General features: G+C 37.7%; 1 protein-coding gene and 1 long non-coding RNA gene across 2 annotated transcripts in view; both read right to left on the minus strand.

Moving 5' to 3' along the window:
* The window catches only part of LOC133278334 (uncharacterized), a 440,517-nt gene that overhangs the window by 319,291 nt on the left and 98,697 nt on the right, over positions 1–22,529 (minus strand). The window lies entirely within an intron of this gene.
* Positions 1–22,529, minus strand: part of ARAP2 (ArfGAP with RhoGAP domain, ankyrin repeat and PH domain 2) — a 118,594-nt gene that overhangs the window by 79,565 nt on the left and 16,500 nt on the right. Inside the window, exons 6-8 of the mRNA XM_061470933.1 lie at positions 22,286–22,355; positions 16,773–16,893; positions 13,796–13,977 (exon numbers count right to left, since the gene is read on the minus strand). Coding sequence (XP_061326917.1) covers positions 13,796–13,977; positions 16,773–16,893; positions 22,286–22,355 — 373 coding nt within the window. The remainder of the gene's footprint in view (positions 1–13,795; positions 13,978–16,772; positions 16,894–22,285; positions 22,356–22,529) is intronic.

Below are 22,529 nucleotides of genomic sequence, written 5' to 3' on the forward strand. Positions count from 1 at the left end.
AATATTATGACAAATTAGAAGTTAAAACCCCCAAAACTTTTGACTCTCTCTCGTGAGACCCCACATGGAACACTGCATCCAGCTCTGGGGATCCCAACACAAGAGGGACATGGATCTCTTGTAGCAAGCCCAGAGGAGGCCACAGATGTGATCTGAGGGCTGGAGCACCTCTCCTATGAAGACAGGCTGAGAGAGTTGGGCTTGTTCAGCCTGGAGAAGAGAAGACACTGGGGAGACCTTAGAGCAGCTTCCAGTACCTAAAAGGGGGCCTACAAGAAATCTGGAGAGGACTTTTTATAAGGGCATGTAGTGACAGGACAAGAGGAAATGGCTTTAAACTGAAAGTAGGTAGATTTAGATGAGATAATAGGAAGAAATTCTTCTCTATGAGAGTGGTGAGGCACTGGAACAGGTTGTTCCAAGACGCTGTAGATCCCCCCTCCTTGGAAGTGTTCAAGGCCACGCTGGACAGGGCTTTGAGCAACCTGATCTAGTGGAAAGTGTCTCTGACCATGGCAGAGGGATTGGAACTAGATGATCTTGAGCGTCCCTTCCAACCCAAACCATTCTAAAACAACAACCAAAAAAATCCTTAAAATACCCTCACAATAAACACCTTTCAAGTAACCTGCATACTAACTAGAGAGCTAGTTGGTAGAAAGAACACTAAAAATTACATGGTCTTTAACAAATTATCTCCAGTTACCATTTCTGTATTTATCTTCTATTTGTTTCACTGAGCTTCCATTGTCACACAATGAGCAATACAGGAAGGTCTTGTAGGAACCAGAATTAGCTAAAGACACATGGCTGGCTCCCTTCTAGCATAATGATTCCACCTGCATTCTTTCCACTTCTCAGGTCTCTCACTGCCATCCATCTCCTTACAAAAGCAAGAAATAAGTGTTGCACATCTGAATTTAATGAGACTGAAAAAGCAAAATTAGCCAAGAGCAATGTTAACTCTGTTCCAGGGCACATTCTTAGCATGGGGCAACTGGCCTTGATCACTACTGATGCTGCTACTCTAAAACCACTAATACACTGAGTAATGTAGCAAATAGAAGCTTAACTTCCACATTTTCAAAGTTTAAAAATCTCTCCTCAATGATGTTAGAACAGCCTTCAAAATAATCCAATAATGAAAACATAATATTTTTTTTATTATACATATATTACTACATTGAGATAAGCCAAGATTGCCTTAAGAATCAGAGACTGGGAAAGAACAGCACCTACAGTGGCAACTTGTCCAATGAAACCGACAAGAAAACAAAAAAGTAAAGCACTTATTTACAGGTTGATCTCAACGGCAACATCCTGATCTCGACACCAGCAAACTGAATCCACTTCATGTCATGTTGCAGCACAGCTATGAAAAAGTTGCTCTGTCTCACGGTTGAAGGTATGCAGGTGCATCTCATAACACGGAAGTTGCATCAAAATTGCAAAGGCTTGGTCAAGATAACACTGCAAAGGAGAACCTCATAAACAGTAAAACAGAACTGGAATTTGAATTATAAAATTGCTCTATTTCAGGATATTCACAAACCCAGCAGCAGCACTTTGTACCAATTGTGGGTGGGGAGGCTTGCAATATGCTACAATGATTTTTGAGAACAGAAAATCTTAAAAAAAATCCTTCTATATTAGCAAGAAAGGACAGCTGCAATCTGCAAACACAATGAAGTTAGAATAAAGGGTATTTTCCCAGCATGACCATGCCATTTAAGAAACTAGGACAAACAAAAATTCAGGAATGAAACAAAATGCTAGACTAAAATGAAAACTTGGCAACTCTGACATTAACGGCAAAGCTCCAACTGACATTCAAAGAGCTGGAGATTCACCCCAGGAATATGTATTTAGATCTTACAAGCAACAGCTTTCCTTAAACTGCCTTGCCTGTATATACTGAAAATACAACTTTAACTTTTGTATTTAGAAGGCCAAGCAGCTAGAACAAAATCTGCACAGGCTACTTAAGGTTAATTTTAAAACACATCTGCATGCAGTGTAAGAGAATGAAACTTACGTCTGTGGAGGAAAGACCTGAACAATTAGAAGACCTGAAAAGCCAGCACCACAGAATCATGCAGAACTGGGATAAGATAACATCCTCAGGTTTTGTACCTACAGTGCACTCCGTTAACCTTTATTTTTCCTTCTCCCTGTAACATTCCAGTACAGATCCACCAGCATATATTAAGCAATGTTTCTGATATTCCATACCTCATCAGTGAGAGAAGGTTGAGGAAACAGAGCCTCTGAAACAGCTTTATGTAGACGTAACCCTTTTACTTCTGCATTAGCATTTATTGCCAAGCATAACAGTACGAGACACCCACGTTTCACATCTAAATTGCTAATTGTATACATTTACTGTAAGCAAGTGCAAGGACCTAAGATCATCCTCAAATCAGGCTTCTAAGTTTTACCAACTGCCCACTGTCATTTAATAAAACAGGAAAGAGGAAGCAAGTTATGTATCATCCTTTTTTAGCTGTAAAAAGAAAGTGGGAAACCTGTAAATACCTAACACACAGGAATGATTACAGAGCACACAGAAAACACACAGAGAAAGAGCTGATGTATTGATTCAGCGTACAATAATCCCTTTCTAGAAAAGTCACATAAAAACAGCAGGTACCTTTTACTGTGTGGCTGATTTGTTTTAAAGTGAGACAAAAGATGCTAGAGCCCCCCTCGCTTCTTTGTGAAAAAATAAGTGCAAAGTGAAACAAACCAACCTGGAAGTCAGAATCCATCTCCGACCTGGGCATCAGTGATGACCAGTCAGCACTGTCCTCTTATGGCTACTCAGGACTAACGAATTTTGCCTTGATCAGTTTGTTAACTTTTGTTATGACTCCCATCTCCTGGCTCATCAGTTTCCTCACAACCCAGTAAATTAGCAGCTGCTCAGCTCCTTCAGGGGAGAGAAGTGAAAGTCAATCGTAATAATGGGCTGCAATTACTCCTGAGTTGCAGGAGCTGAGCTGCTGTTGCTGACTGCTGTCATTTTATCTGCCTTTGAACTTCTTTATGACCCCATGGCAAAGAATTACAGCCCTTGGCTGGAAAAAAACATCACACCTCTCATCATCACACAACATCCTGCAGAGCCTCTCAAAACAAGTGCAGACAGGCTGATAGTGAAACAGGAAGCAGTATACAAAGCCATATTAATTATACCAGTGCAACCACACTGCTTCAAGACCTTTTCAAACCTCACTCTCGTATCTTTAACAAAGCTCTGAATAATGGTGTTAGGCTGTAGACATGTATAAACACGGACAAATGCAGTATAGTGGATACAAAACTCCCCTCTGCCTAGAGCATGAAAGCCTGCACAATTTGAGAACACTGGATAGTACAAGTCAGAGGCCAGAACTTTTCCATAATCAAAATGGAATTATATCCAATGGACAGATTTATTTTTTTTTAATAACCTAACTCACCTTAAAGAAATGGACAAGAGCTGTTAATACTCAAATATTAGACATCAGAATCCCCAAAAGGATTGGCAAAGTCAGTAATTAAAGTGTTTATCTCCGTGAGTAGAACACACTTACCAGCTATTGCATTCATTGGCTCAGCATTTTGTTTGCTGTTTTGGGGTTTTTTTTCTGTTTTTCCTCCCCAAAGAAACTTTTACTGGAAATACTGCAGAAGTACAGTATAAAAGTCCCCCAAAAGACAAAAAAAAAAACAAAAACAAAAACCCAAAGCTCACCCAAGTTGTTTGAAATGCTCAAAACATACTAATGTGACTAGACATCACTTAAAATACAAACCCTCCACTTTCTACTTCCCAAATCATAGTTTTCCCTCCGTTATTAACCTCAATATATTTTCCTTCTTAACCACTGCCCTGGTCTGTTCACATGGTCCTCCAGCTGCCCACTGCCAATTGTTTTGGCAAACTTCCACATAAAGTGAAGGTAACTAAGTTTGATTTTTACTACATTTAGCGGACATAGCATTTTTCAAATGTTTCTTAGAAGTGTTAGATATCAATCAATCATTCTGGTGGACCTCTGGGGGAGGTGTGACCCGCATACTGAGATGGAAATAACTTCTGAGTAAAGTTTTCTGGACATATCTCTAAGGCTAATTTTTAATGAATGAGCTTTAAAACATGTCATCTCTAATATGATACTATTTTGCATGCAAAATATTTAAGAAGATTTTCATTTAATAACAATGACACTGAAGTATTTCATGAGGCAATAATTCAGTTTGAGTTGATTAAGTTCAAATTTGTTGGCCTGGCAATTTATTAACCAGGGACAGAAATTATTGCTGAGAAAGCACACTGGGGTGTTTCCCACATCCTTACAATGCTGTAAATCATAAATTCCCTTCCTTCTGCTGTAAGATAGTGGAGTAAAGAAAATAATGCTTTGGTATTACCTGAATGATGCCATAAAGCTCCAAACAACAAAGAAACCATCACAAATGAAAAACGATTTATTTAAGGTCTAAAAGATTAAAACGTCACTTAAGCTACTACGATATTAACAATATTCAGTATTTTAATGATCTTTACAATGCTAATTTAAATCATCCACTTTGCATAACTGATGAAAACTCAAGCGGCCTAATTACTTTAGTAATCCAATAGCAACTCCAGCCTGCTCTCCCTCCAGTGACAGCAAAGATACTGGTCACGTTTGCAACACTCACCATGTAGACCACAGTTCTGGAGCAAGCGTCCACTGTTTGAGTAATTGTTATGTAACAAAAAAGGGGGAGAGGGGGTGTGCATGAAAGGGTGTGAAAGAAAAAAAAAAGGGGGGGGGGGCAGGATGGTAAGTACAAATTGTGGACATGTTAAAGTCCAGTGGTCCTTACTGTGATGAACTCCAAGAGAGACTGAAGTTAAACCACCCAACCGTGAAAATCATCATGAAGTAATAACAGAAACGCATGAATGCCAGAACAGTTTATCAACAACTGTCCTTTTCCTGCCTGTTCAGCTCCTGCGAGCTAAATACATCATGATCAATCACCTGTTTTTCAGTGCTCAGGGTTCTAGACGTTACTGTGTCAGTTACAAGGCACATTAATGAATTGCAGGCACACTCTTTGGTCTCCTGCCGGTGCATGCTAATCCATTTTATTTAGTGTTGCAACCAAGGAGAACATTTTAATCATCATAATGTGACTGCCAGGGCTCATCTGATCATACTTTTCATAGATTTGACAGAATTCTAAGGTCTTGAAGAATACTGCTTTTCCACTTCAGACTGGACAAAAGTATAGTCTTCACCTCTCTGCTAAAGTTTAGCTTTCAAAAATAATATCCATGCAACTTGGCTCTTTATCATAAAAGCAATGTACCACAAAAAAAAAACAACTTTTGTTACATTACTTGCTGAGTTCAGCTACATCAATTAAAGATTAAATTCATAAACCACACTTAGTTAACTTAGTTGTTACACATTTCAAAAACTGTAAGTCAATAACAGAAGATATATGCTAAATAAAAAAAAAATTTGCAATGGCATATCATGGTATTTTTAATTAGAAAATGGAATTCACATAGACTAATATATGTTCATACCTATCTTTAATTTTGTGGAATGAACACTTCAGTAAGGATGTGTTGCCTACACTGCCTCAGAAGTGTTCTGCTCTTCACTGTAGTAACGGGTTTGTAACTTTACATAAGTATTAATATTTCAGCTATGCTAATTAGTTTAATACATGAAGTAAAGAATACAGACTGAGGAAAAAAAGAGTGATCAGTGTTGCCGTTGGTATGTTTAAAGTTGCTTTTGAACCAAACATGGCAACTATAACAGACAGGAACAATGCGATTTACACTGCCCTCAATTTAAAGGAGAAAAAGCAAATCAAAGCTATGAAGTAGATTTTCAGCATGTCTCCTGTGAGAACCAATTACAATTAAACAAGAATCAACAACATGCAAAGTAATATTCTAGCTGCATTTTATTCCACAGTATATAGAGCTAGTGAAAGTAAAGAGATAAGTATTCTTGATAAATACTTTCTTTTTTTTCACTTTCATTGTCATCTCAAGGCTTCTTACTGCACATACAAAAAGAAGAAATATGCCATTATTTAACTGTATATATACATATATATGCACACATACCAATTATACAATCTTTCAGGTTCATTAAATACAGAAATAACGTTAGTGTGATTTAAAATAAATAAATGCAGACCTGGTCTACCATTATACATGAAAGTACATATGATTCTGTGCTTCCTGTATGCAGGCCTTTTGATCCAATAGACTACTTTACCATGGGATTTGAAGCCAAGCTATAGGTTCTTCAATGTAAGTAACATATATAGTGACAGATAACGTTCTCAGGTTCTCTTAGAGGAAAACAGATTTCCCCAGTACTGCATTAATAGTGTTATAACAAGTAGATCTAAAACCTTCAAGACTTTATGAATGCGCTGTGCCACTCTAGAATCTTTTTTCTTCATAATATTCAAACAAATCCTACTTTTCTTCCCTGTCAATTTTCACATATATTACTCATCCAGAAAGTTTAACTGCGCAATACTGAGAAGCCGACACCTTTGCCATTTTCCTTCTTTCTTCCCCTACCTTCCACCCCAAAACAAATTAATCACAAAGCTTTTGATCACTGTGGAAGCCTTAGGCTTTCTACTATGTTTTGTGATTGCCTTAAGTCTACTTACATCTTAACAACATAAAAACAAATGAACAAGAAAACTAAAAGTTTAATGGCACAGAAGAGGTTAACATTAACTTCTTAATTTTCTTTAATAGAATTCCTCTTTATGTCTGGCTCTATGTTCTCTAGTATTACCTTCAACAACGTAGAACATCACACAAATTATTTTTAAATGCAAAATGTAGATCTTCCCTGTAAAGGTGGTCACTAACACATTTTTCTTGATTGATTCAACCACCTTACTTTAACAGCATATTCTTTTTAATAACTATTTTATTCTTTTTTGGAGTAGGAGTGCAAGTAGTTTAAAACTGAACAAGTAATAGAACAAAAGCAAAACTTTCCCCATTCAACATAATTTCCTGTAATTATTCATTTTGTAATGCAAAACTAATGAAAAAAAGAAGGTTTTAAGGGTTTCTTGTTTGTTTGTTTTGTTTGTTTGCTTGTTTTTTCCTGCCTAGTTGTTTCTGATGTCATGCACAGAAACTGATCATTGCCATGGTTTTAAGCATGGAAGAACAAATTTATTGCTAAGGAACTGCTTGAAAAATAGGAATATGACCTTAATGTATCATCCCAGCTACAGCCTGATGCAAACAACTGTATTTAAAAGTGGCTGGATCATTTGCTTCCACTTCAAGTCACCAATGTATCAGTATATTTGATTTTAAACCACTTTATCTTAACCTTCCCCCCTCCAATATATTCAGTGTATTTTGGGGTTGGTTTTAACATCTTGCTACAGATTTGTATCATTCTTAAGTGAAGAGTAAATCCTGAATGAATCACACAAGGACAAAGGAGGCCAAATGTTCATTTGTTTTTCTGTCACCTCCACCTATTTAAGTCATTCTGGGATAGGCTCATTCATGTTTGTAAACATCTTCGATCATGGTCTGCACTAGCAATTAAGGCAGCATCTTTAGAGAGCTTCCCAGTTATTATTACAAAATACCATCACAGAATCTCCAAAAGGACACGTGCTTGCGGCAGGGGGCGAATGAGTGTGGGGGACAGGGGGAACACAAGACAGACAACACTGTTTCCTGTTTTCTCATTCTCAATAATCCAAGTAATTCTACCCTCCACCCCAGTGCATACCAGGCACTTCTCTCATCATCTATCAACTCTCGGGAAGGTCCATTCCTCCTCTTGCTTCCTTTTGTTGCTGTCAGTCCCCTAGCTTTTTCCCCAACTTCCTTTCCAAAAACATCAGTTGCTTTACTCAGTGTTTCTCATTAGATCTCACAATCTTCAAGCAACAGTTTTGCTTTCTATTCAACCTACATTCAACTCCTCTACCCAACTCTCAGATTGCTGTTGCTATCACCTTGGGCTCACTTCATACTCACAAATATTATCACAATGATAAACAGAGAATCTAAATACAACAGGGGGTTTTTTCATGACGCTTTAGCATGATAAACAATCGCTGCTACTCATCTTCAGGACTTCATTTACATACTCTTCTCTGTTCACCTTCCATTGTTAGAGACTTTCCACTGTACTCAATAGATCCGCTCTTAATTTTTTTTAAGGACTCCTTTTTACCATCCATCATGCTCAGGATTATTAATCAGGATTACATTTTCTCCAGGGAAAAACAGAACACTTCCTAATGAACAATTCCATTGCATAGAATGATGATAAATTCTTATCGCTATATACCGAAAAAGTCACAGACTTCTATGTCTACCCATGAATCCCAATCACATGGCCTCTGGGACTGTATTTCACAGATTCATAGAATGGTTTGGGTTGGAAGGGACCTTAAAAGATCATCCAGTCCAACCTCCCCGCTGTGGACAGGAACACCTTCCACTACACCATGCTGCTCAAAATACTCCCCTGAAGCCTGCGTTTCTTAACAGAGATAAGAACACACCTCTGCTCTTACGTACACAGAGATACACACATACCCCCCTCCACTTCCCACTGACATTCACATCCCTTCCTCTATTTCAGACCACCAGCCTCAAGCATCATCTTTGACTTGTCCTTCCATCTATCCCCCTATCAGTTCTCTATATTATCATACCCTTTGCCATTTTCTACCTGTTGAATATGATTTCGTGTATCTACCTCATTTGACATTGCCCAGTTTTGCTTCAAGTGCATCATTAGCATTAGAGAAAATTAAAATTTCTAGGCACTCTCTGACTGGCTTACTCAACATGAATAAACATTGCCATCTGCCACAGAGCAAATCATTTCAATCTTCGACAAAACAAAAAACCCTCTAGAAATCAGTAAGAGCATTGAGCCAAAATGTAACAAGAGGTTTCTGATAAGAAATGGGTACTATTGCTTATACATTACAGAGAGAATACTCTTCATTATTCAAATTTTAACTTGCAGAGTCATGCATGGAGGAAAAAAAATCCCAAATAATTATGGCACACAGCCATACATACCATTCCCCGGTCTGTATCTGGCAAAGTTTCCTCAAATATCCCAGGTAAATACAGCTGTTTCAAAACCACACAGAGAAGTAACAAGGAGGATCCTAAATTCTCTTTATCAAAGCCAAATTCTAGTGTGAACACTGTGACACCCAGCTCCCCCCGGCACCCTCCCAACTTCAGGGTGTATTTAAGATTCACTGGTACCTAATGTCTAATGAAGGGGTACAGCTTAGCAGAGCTGTCAGAGCCCTAGTGATGGTCACAAAGGAGAGGTTATCACTGGCACCACCACAACAGACTGACATTTCAAGCCAATCTTTGAGCCGTCATGAAGGATCAGATGATATGTTTTTATTTAAGCACGAATGATTTTGAAATAGAAATGGGAATTTCAGCAAGTCGCAGGTTGAACAAATTGATTCTGTACGATCTATTTTTCACTTCTGCTCCAGAGAGGAAGTTTAAGAAATTCACACTACATGAAGAGTCAAAAGAAATTGATGGTTTCATACTAGCAGTATATCACTGCCAGAAGCTCAAGCTAAACCAATCACTTTTTAACTAGAAATGGGCCCAAGACATGATGTTCTGATCTCAATCTGAACTTCATGAAGTTCATGGTGGTTACATTAGGATTTGGCATTTGGCTTACAATATTCTCCACTTTTAACAATGAAGAAAAATCTTTTAAAGTAGCAGTAGACTCTCCTCTACTGACTTTAATTGAGATCAATGAATCAGCTTCATCCGATCTCATTTCAACACTGTAAGTCTAAATAGGTGTCTTTTAGCGATTTAGTTATAACAGACCCCTCTAAGTCTCTCTGGAGTCGTTCTAGTATGGATGTGAATTCCAATATGAACAGGATTTGAGGACATCCCCGGACATATTTGCCTGGTAATTGCTGGCTAAAGTACACACTTGAGACAGGGAAAGAACAACAGAGCCCTCTAACGGATTAATGCTGCATTACTGGGTTTTTCTTCAGTGCTGCAGTAAATTAATTCGGTTTTCAACTCGAAAATAGAATGTAAGAGGTACACAGAGAAGAATTACAGACTATGAAAGCTTAAAGACTGAAGCTAATTTTATTGCTTCCCAAATAGATAGAAATCACACAAATTCATTTTTGAAATGGAGGACCATTTTATATTTTTGGTTGTAAGTAAAAAAGCTTTGGGAAGAAGCTGGGTTTGCACAATTGTTTGCAATATAAACACAGAAATAGCTGACAGGCTGGATAACTGTCTAACATCCATTCTGTTTCATGGCTTGATTTTGGTTTGCCTTCTGCTGCAACTCCAGTCAGTGATCCTTGCAGAGCACCCATGTAATAGAAGGGAATAAGTATCTAGCAAAAAGGCTGTATAAGGGTTTGCTTTCATGATCAGCTAAGACAAATCTGAAATTAATGATGCTGAAATCGCTCAGTAGATATAACCTACCATACAGCCACACAAGCAATAGAACCAACACACATGCACACACAGAATAATAATTTTTCAAAAATCGGTAAGAAATTAAATTGATACGGGGGAGCAGTCTTAGATTATTTTAGTCATAATCTGTAGTCCGACAACATAACAGATCAATCAAGAACTCTTCAACAGTGAATGGCTCTGTAACAGTTTTGTATCAACATACAGGGTCAGAAAAAGTGATGCAGCATAGTGGGCAGAGGTGGGAGTGTCCCATATCAACAGAGAACAGAGAACAGATCAAAGGACTACTTGAGGCAAGAAAGATCCTCCCAACAGTTATATGCTGGTTTACTAAAAGAAAGAAGAAAGCAAAAATTTGATGCTTGCTACTGAGACTCTCAAAAGGGACATAGCTAGTTTCACTCTGGAAGAGAAATTCCTTCACAAGTCTGTATACCTCATAGGATCACCATATTTGTCCCTTGATGAAGAAGCTCAGAACATCCATAAGGGATAACTCAGAAGTATCACTCAGGACATGAGACAATCACAGTATTGATTCTGAAGCTAGAAGTGGCTTATTACAGTGAATATCCACAAAGAGAGGACACTCATAGATGAGACTGAATTCCAGGGATTCTCACTGATTAAACACCTGCAAACCCCATGACATAACAGTAACAATGACCACTGCAGCACAGCGTGGAACACTCCACAGGCAGAGACTGCAAAAAAAAAAAAAAAAAAAAAAAAAGGTGCTTGACTTCTCTCTACTAGAAAGATGCAAGAGAACATCAATGAAGTGCAGGGTCTCAGTAGGGCAGCATGAGGGGTGGGGTACGTGTGTTATACCTGCATTTTAGTTTTGTCCCTCCTTAAAGACCTCTAGCTATAAACTTTACTTAAATAAACAAATTGGCAGGTCAGCTATTCATTACAATAGTCAAGACTGAGGATTTATCTAAATAAAGAGTACCATGCTCAACTATGAAGACAAATTTCTCTCCACGGTGCTCATTCAGCAAAACACAGGCTACAGACTCAAATTCACACAGCATATAGCCAATACACTTTTGTAAAACATCACATCTAAATCATTTGTGGAGTTAGCAGTATAGATCCATAAACTGCATCATATTTGTGGCGGGTTGACCCTGACTAGATCACAGGTGCCCACCAAAGGTGCTCTGTCACTCCCCTCCTCAGCTATACAAGGGAGAGAAAATATAACAAAAGGCTCATGGGTTAAGATAAAGACAGGGAGAGATCCCTCACCAGTTACTGTCATGGGCAAAACAGACTTGACTTAGGGAAAATTAGTTTAATTCATTATCAATCAAATCAGAGTAGGATAACGAGAAAGAAAACTAAATCCTTCCCCCTCCTCCGCCTTCTTCCTAAGCTTAAACTTACTCCCAATTTTCTCCACGTCCTCTACCAACACAGCGCAGGGGGACAGGAAATAGCAGTTGTGGTCAGTTCATCTCATGTTGCCTCTGCCGCCTCTTCCTCCTCACGGAAGTGCTGCTCACACTTTTCCCCTGCTCCAGCACCAGGTCCCTCCCACAGGAGACAGTCCTCCACAAACTTCTCCAGCCTGGGCCCTTCCCACAGGCTGCAGTTCTTAACAAACTGCTTCAGTGTGAGTCCCTTCCATGGGGTTCAGTCCCTCAGGAACAGACTGTTCCAGTGTGGGTCCCCCTGCCAGCAAACCTGCTCCAGCATGGGTCCCCCATGGGGCACAGGTCCTGCCAGGAGCCTACTCCAGCACAGGCTTCCCACAGGGTCGCAGACTCCTTCACACATCACCCTGCTCCAGCATGAGGTCCTCCATGGGCTGCAGGTGAATATCTGCTAACCATGAATCTCCATGGGCTGCAGGGGAATCTCTGCTCCTGAGCCCGGAGCACCTCCTACCCCTCCCCCTTCTGCACTGACCTTGGGGTCCATAAAGCTGTTTCTTTCACACATTCACTTGTACAGGTTTGGGTTTTTTCCCTTCTTACAGAGGTGCTACCACTGTGGCTGGTGGGCTCAGCCTCAGCCACTGGCAGGTCTGTCTCAGAGACAGCTATTACTGGCTCTGTTGGACATGGGGAAAACTTCTGGCATCTTCTCACAGAAGCCATCTCTGTAGCCCTGCCCACTACCAAAACATAGCCCCACGAACCAAATAAAATTGTTTTTATTAGTTGATTGTTGACTAACCTCAAACATATCCAACAAGTAAAACTTCCTGTGCTCCAAGGAAGCGGGGGAAAAAAAAAAAAAAAGGAAAAAAGTCTTTCTCAGCCTCAAATTTCCTGCCATACCCTGGGAAAGAATAGTAAGGTCTCATATGGAACATTATGCAGTTCCTCAAGCCCATCTAAATAATTTCACACTTGACAGGATAACAGGAGATGAAGTGAGATCAACTCCAAAATGACAAGTTTGAAAGACCATTCACATTTGAAACAGGAGTTAGACTGTACATAAATTTGAAAGAAAATGAGAACAAGGCACAAGCATGTAACAATACCTCCACCAAATGCCCTCCCAGTTTCCAGCTACTTGTGGGTCATCGATTTCCTCATACAGAAATAATACCTACTATTTCATTTCCTGCAATAGATTTTCTTCCACTAGTTCATACAGTCATTCATTGGATACAATTATCCTCATTTATCCTCCCTCTACATCATCCCAAGCAGTTCCACAGTTAACTGGTTTATACGATAATATAGTCATGACCAAAACAAAACAGAAAGCTGAAATGACAGGCCTACATCATGTTTTTTAAGATGAATTTGTTTAAAATACTACAGTGCACAACAGAGACTGGCCAATCTAGGTTCTTAAAAACACAAAGAACATCAGTTTTGAACATTTACCTGAAATAATACTTAAATATCACAATCTACTTCTGTATAGCACACTTTCCATAGCACTGTATTACAGGACAGTTAAACCAGTGCACAAAATAAGCCTTCTGATTTAGCAGAGTGCTTATAGCACACATTTTCAGAGTCAATTAATCCCAACTCTGACTCTAACCTGTTGTGACACTTGGAGCTTTTCACTTCACCTCACTATATATTCGGGTTTTTTCCATTTTACAATAGACATAATGATACTTTACCTGCTTTTTGAAGCTTTCTGAGAATTGCAGCAATAAAGTACTACATAGAAAGAGATATGCATTTATATTGAAATACACTTAGTCACAAAGAGCCACCAATTTCCAACTCACCAGTTAAACCATCTTTATAAGCATTCACAAAAAGCATATGAAAAATTTACCTGCTCATTTTTGCAGATCCACACAGTACTCCCCTGAAGTAGAATAAAGATTTTGGCTTTGTATCCCTTCAGCTCAAGATACCCGCTTTTCTCAGGGGCAACAGAAGTTCGAGACTGAGAGTTATTATCAGACTGTGATTTCAAGGCATTGAGCAACATATTAACCCAGTCATTCCTTTCTTCTAAACAAGAAAAAAAAAAAAAAAAAAAGACATGGTTAAGCATCAGCTCCATTTTTCCTACACACTGGTTTGCTGGTCTTCCTAGTATGCTGTGCTGGTTCATAGTATAGCTATATCACATCAGAGAAAACATACACTTTGAAGAGCAGGGTGTAAAATAAAAATAATGTCAAAGTCCGTATCTGTGGAGATGTTAGCAAAGACATTCAATCAACTCCCAGCAAACACCACACAAATTTAAAGTTGTACAAACTGATCGTCAAGATTCTTAAAATCATGACTACTAGTTCAAAGATGCTTAGTTCCAGACTGCTTAAAGAATGAAGTAGTAGACAGGTGGCATGCCCACCTTCTGGAAGGCAAATCAATGGGAAAGAACTACAGGAATTATGTAAGCAAAAACCAGGGAGCCTGAATATCATCCATCACTGAAGAGGCAAGCCATCACCAATGTTACTCTATGTTTCATCATGCTTTTAAGCAAAAACTTTGGCAATTTACAATCTACTCCCTTAAGGTGTAGCAGTTAAGCTTCATATAGTCAAGGGTACTGAGTAATCAAGAAAATGCATGTTTGAGTAACTTTGCATGCATTATTAATTTAACATCTTACAAACACATGAACACAAGTGAAGTAATAAAGTTCCAGTCTCATTCACTATGTTCAGGTATTTCATTGGACTCAGACCAATATACTTTAATGCTGAATACTCTGAATGAATTAAGTCGTGCCCCATGCAATTGGAACATCATGAATATTTGAACTCTTGCGCTGAAAGATACAGGTCAAAATATAGTGAGGGGGTGCAAGGAAGGAAGGGAAGTTCTAACCACAGCATATATAAAGGTGACACAATCAGTGTCAAAAACTGTAACGAGCACTGTTACACCTTTAATATGCTTGCTTCATACATGTTGCATGCAACCAAAAAAAAAAAAAAAAGGAAAAACTACACAAATTTAAGCATCTGAAAACAGTCCAAAGATGAAGAAGATAGCAGCCTGAAAGACTAGCACTAGACAGACTAGGGAAGGTCATTCCAGTGCTCCTCTTAGAAGTTTTGTTTTCATACACATCCTTTTAAACTACTTTAAAAAGAACACTCAAATGCTTCAGTGTAGCTGAGGGCACCAAATTACTCTAAAAGTATGGCGGTCTGTTTTTTTTTTAATGGATTTTTACTCCAGTTAAAGCAAATCATGCTGCATCTGAGCAGATCATGCTCTAACTCATTGCTGTCCTCAAACTACTTAAATTTTGCCCCACCACAAATTTAAATCAATCCAAAAAATAACAAGTCAGAGCACTGAAAGCAAACAAAATGAGCGCTATAATCCACTGGCTGCAGACCAACACTGGCACCAAGGGACACAGGTCAATGAAGACAATGATATCATTCTTTATTTTGATACTCCAGGAGAAAGAAATGAAAGTTACTAAGATCCACGGGATGAAATATATATAAAAGTCTCAATTTTAGAATCACTGAAAAGAAGTACAGTACAATTTGAACAGTCCCAGAAAAATTCACCACCACAAAAACAAAGAAGGAATATCATCAAGTCACAGTTTGTGAATATACTGAAAGCAAGCTGAGTTATCTACATAATTTACTATGAACATATCATCCAGCTCTGGATATAGTAAGGACCAAATCACTCATACAGCACATATTTCTAACCTTAAGCGAGCAGCTTTACAGACAGGCCACTGTGTCCAAAGATGCTTATATGCTAAATGAAAATGCAATTTCATGTATAACAAGTGGCTGCTCTGAATAGATTTTATAAGTCAGTGTAAGCTGTAAACATTTTTATGGTGTTCAAAGGCAACAGTCCATAAAACAAATTACAGCCCTACAAAACGTATTGCACTAAGATGGCTATGTTCCAGTTTATTAAAAAAAAAACAAACAAATTTGGAAGAGAAAAGCAAAAATAATAAAAGTATTACTTTTAAACCCAGCTAAGAACACAAAATTGACCGACATTATTTGAACCAAACCTGATAAGCAGGATTTGTTCACTGATGCTGCACTCCTGTTACAGCCTGCAGCAAATGTTTACAACAAAGTTCTAACCCACAAAAATGGGATTTGATAATGGAAATGCTGAGAGACCCTTAGCTATAATGTGTCTGGCATGTACTGCTGTAAATACATACTGCATATCTTTTTCTTCTAGGTGTTCATTTTTGATTGTTTCCACAAATAAGTCATACATGCACTGATATTGGTTCCACATATTACAAATGTAGGTTGATATAGCATTACATTAGAAGGCACACTAACTTCCCTAGTACAACATACACTTGTATTCTCTACCAACACATGGCAGAAAATATTGTATAAGGCAATAAATAAAGACACGCAGAAAAAAACAGGTTTCCTTCGATCACAGCATCACACTCCAACCATCAACTTCATTGTTGCTCTTTGTCAATTTTATATCAAGCGGTGACTCGGAGCAGATGGCTGAGAGCTTAAAAGCTGTAAGAGCTGCCAGTGAGTCTTGAGGAACATCCAGACAAATCCATCTTTGGGAAAGATGAGGGAGGAGGCAGAAGAGTTGAAAAACAGTATTCTCATTCTGATGTTTTTAAAAACCATTCCCTGACAATTTCAGTTGCTCTTACAAAGTTTACAGTTATCTCCAGTTTCATTTTATGAGCCCAAAACAGCTGGATTCCAGAAATATCTCTAGCAATGTAACACATTATATTTTACAAATATAATTTATCAGCAGTGATTATATGGCCTTTTGGCAATCACTGGAATTACACATGTTCTACTTACCTTCTTTATCTACACGGAAGACGAAAGTCCTATGGGATGTGACAATTTCGAATTTATTATCCCCATGAACTCTTACTGTTGCTATAGCAGAGAGCAGTATTATTCCCTTTGAGAAAATTTCCTATAATAAAAATGCAACAGATATAGTTAATAACTCTCATGGAATGCTAAAAGTCTCTACTCACCTCAATGTTTAGGAAGTTCACATACAAAGGCTGTGCTCCTAGAAGTTCACCATGCTATTAATGAAACTGCATCAATAAGTAAACCACTACCTACACATCACCAACTTCTCTGTTATGGGTCTATGCACATGTACTGGCTTCTAACAGAGTCAAATCCCACTGTGAGATAGAATGCATATACTCGATAAAATACTTCATAAATTGTCTCATGGCACTAGTAACACAGCATACCATGCTCTCTTAAATTTACAAGTTTATGCTAAAGTAAATTACACAGACTATCTCACAGACCATAATTTAAAAACAAAATAGAATATATATATATAATTACACTTATAAAATAGAATCAGGCAAAGGAAAAAGTTGTGCCTTCTCCTTGCAGAAAATTCCAAAGAATTCCTCTGTTCCTTCCCCACTCCAGCGGCTAGCCAATAAAAAAAGGTAAACTAACTGATTTTATCCCCAATTTTGAACTCAAAGGAGTCTCTGGACTCTGGAAAAATCCACCACCCTGTCACTACTAACAAGTATCCTCAAGTTTGGATGAGGTATGTACTTTCCTACTCTGTAAGGTAGGAGGAAACCAATATTTGCCGATTTCCAACTAGGAATCAGGACAACTGAACACAAAAGGAAGGAAAAAAGGACCTGCTATAAGTACTTTCTCTACCATAACTTGTCTTTCAACTTGATTTACTTAAGTATTCCCAAGGGTTAGGGGTCAGGTGGGGTGCAGTGCTCAGCAGACGTGCAACGTATTATAAATATTTCTGCAGAATTCCTGGATTTCAGAGTTAACGATGCTGATCCTGTCCCCACCATGCTTTGATCAATTGGTTTTCTGACAAAGACAACTCAGATATACTGCTAAGATTTATTCTCTGATGCAGTAATAGTCCAAGAGTCAGCTCCACCTAAAGAATTTGTACCGCAGTAACTTTCCTTCTGAAGTATAAATTCTTACAATAGACTTTATACAAGGACTTAAGGAACCACTGTGAATGTCTAGCATGAAGGATCTTTTTTGTTGTTGTTGTTTACTGAGTTTAATATACTACTGATTTTCACCAAATTCACTCTTAACATTGTGTCACTTTAAGGTACTAACATACATAAGTGAATGTAGTTTAGCAAATAGAATTATCGAAATACAGCAGAAGTAAACATACTACTCTAATTACACATAACTACTCAAGTCACTCAGAATGATCTAAACTTTGCAAATCTATTTTCATTATGGTTATACCTGTTAGAATAGAGATTTTAACATATTTGTTAATAAGGTTAGATGTGCCAATCCTTCACAATAGCACAGCAAACATCGCATATGCTGTTTTTAACGGTGTTCAGATATAATTATATTATGGTGTCTGCGGGCATCTACTGGCTGTATTTGGTACTGTAAGAGAGCAATTCACACTGCTGGCAGACACAGCTATCTTATTTTATTTGCTTAAAAAAAAAAAAAAAAAGCCAAAACCAAACTCAGTTTCCTTTTAAGCTAAACACAGTTTTGGTTTTGCTATTTAAACAATCATCCCTTCTAAAGCTTGGTTTTCCAAGGCATACTTATTTTCAAACACAGTTTAAACCGTTATTAATTTCTCAACCTTTTTTCTGCAGCAGCTTCTGTCCCATGAAAAAAATAATGACTCCTATTAAAAAGCTCTTGTTGATGAAGACACAATTTCTGTGCTTGAAATACTTCAGACTAGAAATTAAGTGAATTATTTAAGAATACAGAAAAGAAAAACACACACACACAGCCAAGAACCTGACTAATACTGCTTCTGGCACTGAGAGGTGTACACTAGTTTTAGGGCTCCTAAAATAATTCCCTAACATAACTTCCTAGTGGGGAAAGAAAAATGAGGTTTTGATAACAACTGCTGTGATGAAAATTTTTATTTTCAAATACAGCCCAATGTCACTCCTTGACAATTGTGCTTCAGAGTTGGGATATAAGATTCTGGAAAACACCATTTTGCACTGCTTTGACTTTTCTTCCACAACAGATTGCTTAATGATCTACTTCAAGAATGACAATGATCCACCTGTTTTCACAGTGAATTTTTCTCTTTGTGATGTTCACATACAAAATAACACAACAAAATACTTAAGTTCTTCTACATGAAACGGCAAGCCATTTTCCTAAATCACTAATATATTTGTGAATTGTAAATCTTAGGGACCCTTAGATTATTTTTACTTTAAAATTTCAACATAACCAGCAGTTTTAGTCTTACTATAAAGTGCATGTTAGAGCACCAGAGTTCTGCCAAAAGCAGGAAGAAATTCCAAAAAAAAACTGTACATACTGGGTAGCTGAAAAGAATTCTCAAATTCTACCTTCCCCTCTTCAGTTTGCTCTCACTTCAGTTAACCACAGTCCATTGAGACAAAACCAGACAGGATGTTGCTCTGACCACATATATCTGCTCTGGACCATGTATGTAGAAATGAGCAGCATCACAGATTCAAACAAAAACTTTTCCTATGTCAGATGCTTTTTGTAGAAGACTAAGTATTTTTTTATATATTCAGATATATAGTCTTTATTAATTAGAAGTTGATGCACAACTAGATCAAGTTAGAGAAATATTTAGAAAATTAAGGTTTAAATAATTTAGAGAAGCATTTAGATGGTCTAAGTACACATTTTCAGTAATGCTGCCCTCTGTGCCTTCCCTCCCCATCCTCCACTTGTTTCACTCTTCATTAGCCACGTAACAAACTTCCCCTTCTTGAGAACCTCACTCCTCTCAAGTTCCTAATTTCAAAGACAAATAGAACTATTTAATAGGTAGTGTTTCTGGGTAAAATAAACAGTTTCATTCCACCAAGTCTACCCTTTTCTGTTTGCAATAATCAGAAAAATACCCAAGTATGGATTCATTTCCTTTTGAGAACTACTTTTGATTGGTATGTGAAACCAAAAGTATAACATGCTTGTCTGTGTAGGAACGTCCTTGGACAAAGGACAAAGGACATTAGAATAGACGGAACTTGACATTAAGATCTAAAGTTAAAACAACAACTTCCCCATTTAAATATATACACAGCTAGCCATGTAGCTAGGAGGAGGTACCCACTGCCTTTCAATGAACTGCAATACTATCCCTGTCTTTTACCAGAATCAGCTTCTGAGCTGCATGGAGGTCTTGGCAGATCTGCAAACAGTTGCTTACAATGTCAAAGCAACAACACACAAGCAACAGCAGGAACATGCTGGTATCCATCTAGCAGGCAATATGAATACACTAGGCATGGGAATAGTGACCGAGCAGAGACTACTGCACCAAAAACTCATGTTCCCTAGTAACATTGCTGCTCATCCAACACAATCCCACTGTATGCTGAGAACTGCTGGTAGCCAACTGTATTCTTCCTATCTGCAAGCTAGTCCAAGTTTCACCAAATTCTCAAATCCTGGTACTGGTTTAGGCCTCACAGTTCTCAGACATACAAAGTTGCAGGAATATGTAACTCAAATAAAACACACAGATTTGGTCAAACTGTATACAAATACAGACCAACCAGCATTCTTTCAAGCCTTCTGCAAGCTTCTGATACTCCAACCCATCACAGAGAACATTTAAATACACAGTGCAGAGTTAGTAGCTTTCTATGCATTGTGTGACACACTAAATATTCCCCTGAACTGAAGGCAAGATTTCTGGAATCTCCTATCATAGACGAATGCATCAAAAGTACTATTCTAGAGTAACTGAGCTCCAAGTGACCTTCAAAAAAAAAGAAAAATCCCCATTGCAGATACAAGATTTAAAATTCTGTATTAGCATGTCTTTCCATAATTATGCTACAGACAATGTGAAACAAATCCCAATGCTCTATTTTTCAACTAACTAACCCTGCTTTTCTGCTCCTCTGAAGCCTTAGGATGAATATCACAAAAGGGTAACATTTTTTGTTACTGTAATCCAAATGTTATTCTATTGCTCCCTTCACCTACAAAATCACGTCTTTCATGGTGACCGAAGCAAAGCAAGCAAGCATAACCAGATTGTGCCTACGGATTGGGAACATGAAACAAACATCAATGTAAATACTTTTTTGAGCTTTTTCTCCATTTGTCTGCCCCCTTAGGAAATGAACAGCCTATTCCTGTACCAGTTCTACCTCCCTCATAATCTCCTAAAATTCCATTAAGAGTGTGCATATTATAAAGCATCTATAGGACTCATTAATGATCACCACCTAGCATACTGCTTGGGAACTTCTACCTGAAATTATATTTTGTTCCCAATTTAATAAACATCTTCAACAGGAAATGCTTTCCAGCATTTCAAATAACACACATGCAATACAACCTCAACTCCACTAAACACACATATTAGACAACCACCTATCACTTCTGAGATTAAGAAATTCTTAATTTCTTTCAAGAGGAGAAATCAATTACACATAGAGTCAAAGAAAGAATTTTGTAGTGGTCCGAAGTGTACTAAATAAAAGGGAGGGGGAAAAAATCTTTCCAAAAAAGCCCAAAGGCCATGTTTAGAAAGAAAAAAAGGCAGTTTAAAGGTGTCAAACAAGATATGCCCAATGTAGTTTCCGTTGTGAAAAATTAGCATCAAAAGGTGAAATCAGTCAATTTCACAAAAGAATTAAGACTTTTTCTAAACAATTATTTAAAAATCCATTTTTGTATCACATATCAGAACTGAAATACTTAAAGCAACTCACAAGACTGCAAAAATTTCAGTACGATTTAGTCCTCTTGGGTATAGAAACGATGAAAAGCCAGTGACATCACAGGCCTATGCTGATTTTAAACAGACCATTTCAAATACAACCTAGTCCACCCATGTGTCATTACTGCTAGAAAACAACCAGGAAAGAGACTTTTTTATTAAAGGGTAAATAAGTGTAGGGGGTTTTCGATTTTCAAAAGGTCTTCAATACCACATCTAATCTATCTCAGTCTCCAGCATGCTGGCTTCCTATGACAAGACACTCTGTGAACACCATCAAAAAACCACTGCATATCTTAAAACACGTTTTGTGTGAACCTGCTCTGTTTTGCAGAATGCAGAAATGTCACTCCTTCAATAAGTAAGAAGTTATGATGATATCTACCTGAAAGGTCAGGAATATCAAGCCTTTCTAGAAAATAAGAGGATGAACAATACATAAAGATCTTAAGCACACCTTAAAATATTAAATAGTGTCTCATCATAGTATTTCGCAATTGAACATTAATATAGGATGAATATTCATTTTCAATTATTTCTGAATTTCTCCATGGTAATGTGTGTATTACACAGATGCATTTTGTTCCAAACATGACCAAGATATGTCACTCACCTTTTCATTATTGTAATAAGAAATGCTGTCTCCACTGAACTTAACCCAGCGCTTCTGAAACACACATTTGCTGTGAATGAAAAATTAATACAATTAAAATTATAAACAAAACACTGACTTTAAAGAACATCTCTAGCACAAGTTATAGAAAGGAAAAATCATGTTTAGTTTCCTGTGTTTGGGCCTAAACCTTCTGAAAATTAAAATATATCTCTATTGTATCTTTTCAAAAGGAGAATGCTGA

The sequence above is a fragment of the Pezoporus flaviventris genome, unplaced genomic scaffold (genome assembly GCF_033815535.1).
Source record: "Pezoporus flaviventris isolate CSIRO_AGI_PZ_B2104156 unplaced genomic scaffold, CSIRO_AGI_Pfla_v1 ptg000002l, whole genome shotgun sequence".
Taxonomy (NCBI): Eukaryota; Metazoa; Chordata; class Aves; order Psittaciformes; family Psittacidae; genus Pezoporus; species Pezoporus flaviventris.